The sequence below is a fragment of the Austrofundulus limnaeus genome, unplaced genomic scaffold, assembly GCF_001266775.1.
Source record: "Austrofundulus limnaeus strain Quisiro unplaced genomic scaffold, Austrofundulus_limnaeus-1.0 Scaffold120, whole genome shotgun sequence".
In the NCBI taxonomy this organism is placed as follows: Eukaryota; Metazoa; Chordata; class Actinopteri; order Cyprinodontiformes; family Rivulidae; genus Austrofundulus; species Austrofundulus limnaeus.
The window spans coordinates 334,677-340,365 of NW_013952522.1; the positions used below are offsets into that span (position 1 = coordinate 334,677).

The following is a 5,689-nucleotide window of genomic DNA, read 5'->3' on the forward strand; positions in this document are numbered from 1 at the left end:
ACAGCAGGAAATAAAAACGTATGGCAGCCGTGGAATTTTTTTTGGTTCACCAATAAATAAATTCTAAAGAAACAATACAGAAATGAACATTTTGACTTGCATTATAAACTTTAAAATTCCACCAGAGTGCCTCAAACGGACTGCTTCAGGTCTGCTTTTAGGAATAAAAGTTTTAAATAAAGTTGGTCTTAGTAAATAAACTCACACAAGACTGTGAATGTGCTTTATAGTCCTGATTATTAGATTTTTATTAGATTTTTGTCTGTGTGTAATTAGGAAATAAAAAAGTAAATTGCTATTCAAAGTTTTGAGTGAGAGCACAGACCTGTGGACAGTTAATATCTTACCTGTTGTAGTTAACGCTGTTTTTGAGTTTGAAGCTGTTTTAAAGGGGACATATGCAAAATCCACTTTTTTAGCTGTTAAATACATTTTGTTGTGTACTTGGAGTCTCTGGGAGAGCAGAAAATTAGAATTTAGTCTTTAGTCTCTCCCGGTGCTGCAAAGATTTCTTTATATTCTGTTTGATTATATTTTTGAACTTGTTCAGTTTTCTCTCGCTTCAATGATGTTTTATAAACGAATACATCACAGTATTTGCAACAGAACTGCCAAATAAGTTCTAGACTTACGAACTAAAATTTGGTGGTCTTCATTCTCCTCTGGCTCCAACATGTAAGGCTGGATGAACAAATCTTCTGTTGTTGACATCTTTTAATTAATTATTAAATACAGTCTTGAAGCCCTTTATCAAATTAAAATGGAAGCTGGAGGGGGCGGGGTGTGAAGTGCCTCGTTTGAATTTAAAGAGACAGCATCAAAACGAGTTGATCTGAGACACACCTCAGAAAAGAGGTGAAAGAGGGGCTTRTGGAGTTACAATAAGGAGGAATTCAGAGCAAAGCATTGCAGTTCCACTTTATACAGACCCCAACAGAATGATTTAAATAATGATTTAAAAAYATGATTTATCTCCTTTAGGTTCTTTGTTCTTGGTCTCACTTGGACTATCCAGTAGCTCACTGAGTCAGTCAGAAATAAACTCCAAACTAAGGTCAACCCAAAAGCTATCTACAACAGGTAAGATATGATTTGTTTATAACCTTCCCACTGAACCCTGTTTTAAAAGATTTGAACTGTCTCTTTCAGTAAAGCAAATTGAAAACACTTTTTGCATTAAAGTGTGAATGACTCATTAGATTTACGTTGTTTAGGTTGTAAAAAAATATTTGTTGTGAGCTACTGTAGGTCTGAGCTAAAAATAAAACCAAACAAAGACAGAGAAAAGGAGGACCCATGTTTTCTTTACAGCATTTTCTCCTGGTTATTTTCAGATGCGACCTGATTGTTGCAACATTCAGAGAACACAATGTGTCTAACAGACAGGAACAGAAACATTTCCAGTTGTTTGAAACAATGTGAGGATTAATAAAGCTTATTGTTTGACCAGACGCTGCTCAGTCAGCGTTCGCATTTGGTTATGATTCTTATAATAAAACAAAACAAACCCAGCAGAACGTTCTTTATGTCTCCTACAGATAAAAGAAAAATATAGCTGTACCTGACRAATATCGATCCTCTCTGTGTAAACACAGTCTCTGGTGGAATTAGCGATCTGTTCTYATTTAGTTTTATATAAACACAGTTTAAAGCAGTTCCTGTGGAGGCAACGATGGCAGTCTTGGAATTCACTGAATTCAGCTTGATATCAGACTGTTCTCGGTCTAACCCTTACAGGTCCAACAGCCACAGGCGTGTGGTCCATGTTTCAGTGTCGTCGCCCTGAAGTGTCGCCCTCACTACCTGGGGCCAGGGCCCCTGTGAGTGGCCGTGTCCCCGAGCAGGTCTTCCTCCACCACGTTAACGTAGCCCTCCTTCTCCACGCAGCCCGCCACCACCTGCAGGACCAGCTGCAGCCGGCGGTCCATGGCGCGTAGGTGAGGCTGGATGAGGACCGGGGACAGGCGGTCACGCAGCAGAGACTCCTCCATCAGGGAGCTCAGCTGGTGCTCCTCTTTGGCAAGAAGCTGGAGGCGTAGGTACGTGGACTTCCTCACCCTGGAGACGACACACAGGTAACTAGTTTAAAACCCTGCACAGGCTGGTTTCAGGTGACAGTGAGAGCGGGAAATGTAGATAAAGGGCAGRAAGTGAAGTAGTGGGGGATCTGCCATCTGGAAAAAAAATCCAGTTTTCTGTAGTTTTTGGCTGCTTAAWYGGTTCTTACAGAGAAAAGGGATATTATCGACTGTCAAACACAAAACTAACAGACATAGAAAGCTCACAGAAYGTCTTAAAAAGTGGATTTTAACCCTACGTCTGCAACTGGAGGAGCAGCGTCTGCTAATGCTGGTGTCTGCAGCGACCACTTCATGAGAGGAATGTTAGCTAGCTAAGTGGCTGTGTTATCATTGCATCAGGTTGTCATAAAATGCTCATTTACGTAGTTGTGATTATTATTATATTGTGCTTTGCGAATTAATAAAAAGGCACTGTCTATATGATAGTGTATTTCTTTAAATTCATAAAAACAAAACAGCCTACAGTATTTTATAGTTGTTTTACAGCTGAAGTAAATGTAGTAAYTGTGATTCCCTTTAAGTCGGTTCTGTTGAAAACTCATTCATCTTCAGAACATTCGGATCATGTCCAACATATTTGTGAACTGATTGTTGGTCTCTGTCTTGAAACTGGATTTAAATCGGTACAGTACGGACCCTAGAATGGTTTTCTCTTTAGACATTTTACCTCCAGCCCACCATTTAAAATCGTGCGTTATCAAACCCTCGAAACCCTCTGAAACCCAGCTGTTCTGAACAGATTGATTTTTTTTACCTGTAACTCCAAATTTAAAGCTGACTAAAAGTTTAAAACTGTCCTTTTATCAACTGCACACTTTTTAACCTCACTTTTCTGACGTTGACACATACAAACATTACAACTTTGACTGGATCACACTGTGCAAAATGAAACACTAARGAGCAAAGAGGAAGATAACAGACACACAAACGTTAGGAGAATTTCTTTTAACCGTAGCTTGTTWGATTATCAATACAAACAGCTAAATGTAAGTAGAGTTTGTCAAATAAACCATAGAACAGGCGCTCCTACAGTGTGAAGAGTCTGTAGCCTTTTGAAAGAAGACAYAACTTTTTACCATCTGCTGTAAAAAAAAATAGTTTAGACTGTTAGGAACACTGAACAAAAAATCCAAAAAAACATTCAGCTTCTGATTCAGTTTGTTAGGATTAGTGAGCCCTGGATGACTGATAATTTGCAATAGCATGAAATTWGGCAATTTAGATGCTAGTAGAATTCTACCAGAGTATTCAGTCAGAGTTACAGTATATACGGTAAATAGGAGGAATAATTCTTTTGAACRCTTTTTGATGTCTTAACAAATCATTGACCCCGAATTTATTATACGGATAGTTCATTGTTCTTATAAAAGTCCAGATCTGAACCCTATGAATAATATTTAAACTGCACCCAAAAGGTTGTCTCAGCACCAATAAATCAACAAATAAAACTGAATTCTGTGAAAGTCTTAAGAAAAAGTCCAACCTGCAGCACTGGCTGAGAGGCACCAGGATGGACARCTCATCATGTGAGTGTTTTCCAAACCTACAACCAGGAAACATAAATGAATAAAAACTTATATTCACAATAACAAACTCTGMTTATKTAGATAAATGTATTTAATGGSAATAATAACAATTTTCACAGCAGACTAATGTTCTTTTTCCTACATCGGTTTGTCACACACTTAAAATACAGTTAAAAGTAGCTAAAAGTCTTTACCCTCTCCCGTTATCAAGGTGAATGATGAAGGTGTCGTTTCCAAACTTCTCAAATGTTTCATAATGATGGCGGTCCATGTTACCTGAGCAGGAAGAAGGCATCAGTTTAGTCCGTGTTAGGAGCAGGGTCAATATTTATCTCATTTGTCAGTTTATTGTACAGTAAATACAGTTTACCCATTAGGAAGTCAAAGATRGTCATGTCCATGACGTCCAGCAGTCGAGAGCCACGGTCGTACGGAGGCGTCTGCTTCACCTCATCGCAGTAATCTGGATCCACTTCCCACCTGAGATTATTCAACAGTTTTATCAAAGAAAAAACATGAAATGAAACAGATCTTCCAGGATAAATAGGGTTTTTATAAGAAAATGTCATCATGCTGCTTACTCTGCTTTTTTCCTTTTATGATAGGAGCGTCTCCAGGGGTTCCTCCAGGTCTTCCGTTTAGCCAGGTTCAGGTCCGGCAGAAAGGCTGCGAGCGAGCCCTCAATCTGGTCCGGTTTACCGCACAGAGCATGCTCAGTGGAGCAGTAGTAGGAGCATTCGCCGTAGAAGCAGACGTTATTGGCTAAAGAAAGGAAATAAAATCGCAAGTTTTCAGAAAATGCCACTGAAAAAAGTTAATTTGAAAAAACATGTGCATATATCAGGTATGCTAATATATAGTAAATAAGAATAAGGAGAGGAAAAATACTAKGTCAATATATGTAAAAATCACAGACTTATGGCTATTTTGTGTTTTCAAAGTTAGTTGTCTRTGCCAGCCGTCTTGAATCAGGTTTGTTCCAAGAGTTAATCAGTAATAAATGTATGTCTAATGATTACTTCCTGAAACTTTCAATAAAATTTGTTCATTGGTTCATGAGATATTTTGATCACAGACAAACATGATCGACATGGGCGAAAACCTCACCGGCCTTTCGCCCTTTTGGTGGCGGGCGATAAAAAAAAGTGTTGAGCATTTTTTTGTTTAAACAAGTACATAGAGGCAAATACTTATTTGTTTATACAATTAAACTTAAAAAGTTCATTCATGCCTGAATGCTCGGTAACTTGCTTTAGGCCAAATTAAAGAAAAAATAAATAAATAAATAAAACACAGTTGTAGGATAAAATGTAAACAGTTCAATCTGTTTCCCAATTTGTGTTCTATTAGCCGAATGCCTGCAGCGTGAAATGAGCTTGTAGGAAATTAGGACCAAGTAAAAAAACATAAATATTTGTATTTTCTGCCTCAATGAATGTATTTACCGTAGGTTTCTGTGCTCATACTGGCTGGTGTCAGTATCCTTGCTGTCCCTTTTAGGATGTTTTTTGCAAAAAAAAAAATTATAAATAGAATTTATTATACTTATGTTGTTTTGCCTTTGTGTTGTCTCACAGTGCCACCATGTGGACACTTTTTGTTACTTTCCTTTTCATCACATCACCTYAGCTGCATGTTTATGACCTTCTTCGCACAGAGGGGAACCAGTAAACTTATTGTTGGAAGCAGACAAATAAATTCCATGTCTGTGCCGAGCTGTGGGCGCTGACGGAGTCTTTACCTGGTGAGATGAAGAAGGTCCTCCACAGCTTCTTGTCTCGTGTCACGTCTCGAATCTCGCTGGTCATGTTGACAAGTCGTCCTGCCACCGGGGGGACTCTCCGAAAGTCAAGAATCCTAGAAAGACACGAAGGAGGRCAGCTGAAGGGATCATCCGAAGTTTAAAACCACAAATACTGCTTTGACAGAGGAAAGTGTCCGCAGTGACAAATATGATAAATATGTTTCTGGGAAGAAGAATGAATTTTCATCCAGATTTAACTCTTTACTGATGAACAGATGTTTCTGATTTGTTTTTTTCTTGAACAATTTTGTTCCATATTCAGTAAACAATAAACTTAG

The 5,689-nt window shown here is 38.4% G+C and overlaps 1 protein-coding gene across 1 annotated transcript in view; it reads right to left on the minus strand.

Moving 5' to 3' along the window:
* Positions 1 to 1,283: 1,283 nt before the first annotated feature.
* The window catches only part of fam20ca (FAM20C golgi associated secretory pathway kinase a), a 42,573-nt gene continuing 38,167 nt past the window's right edge, over positions 1,284 to 5,689 (minus strand). Inside the window, exons 5-10 of the mRNA XM_014014902.1 lie at positions 5,349 to 5,464; positions 4,189 to 4,369; positions 3,978 to 4,087; positions 3,802 to 3,883; positions 3,565 to 3,624; positions 1,284 to 2,058 (exon numbers count right to left, since the gene is read on the minus strand). Coding sequence (XP_013870356.1) covers positions 1,800 to 2,058; positions 3,565 to 3,624; positions 3,802 to 3,883; positions 3,978 to 4,087; positions 4,189 to 4,369; positions 5,349 to 5,464 — 808 coding nt within the window. The 3' untranslated portion in view covers positions 1,284 to 1,799. The remainder of the gene's footprint in view (positions 2,059 to 3,564; positions 3,625 to 3,801; positions 3,884 to 3,977; positions 4,088 to 4,188; positions 4,370 to 5,348; positions 5,465 to 5,689) is intronic.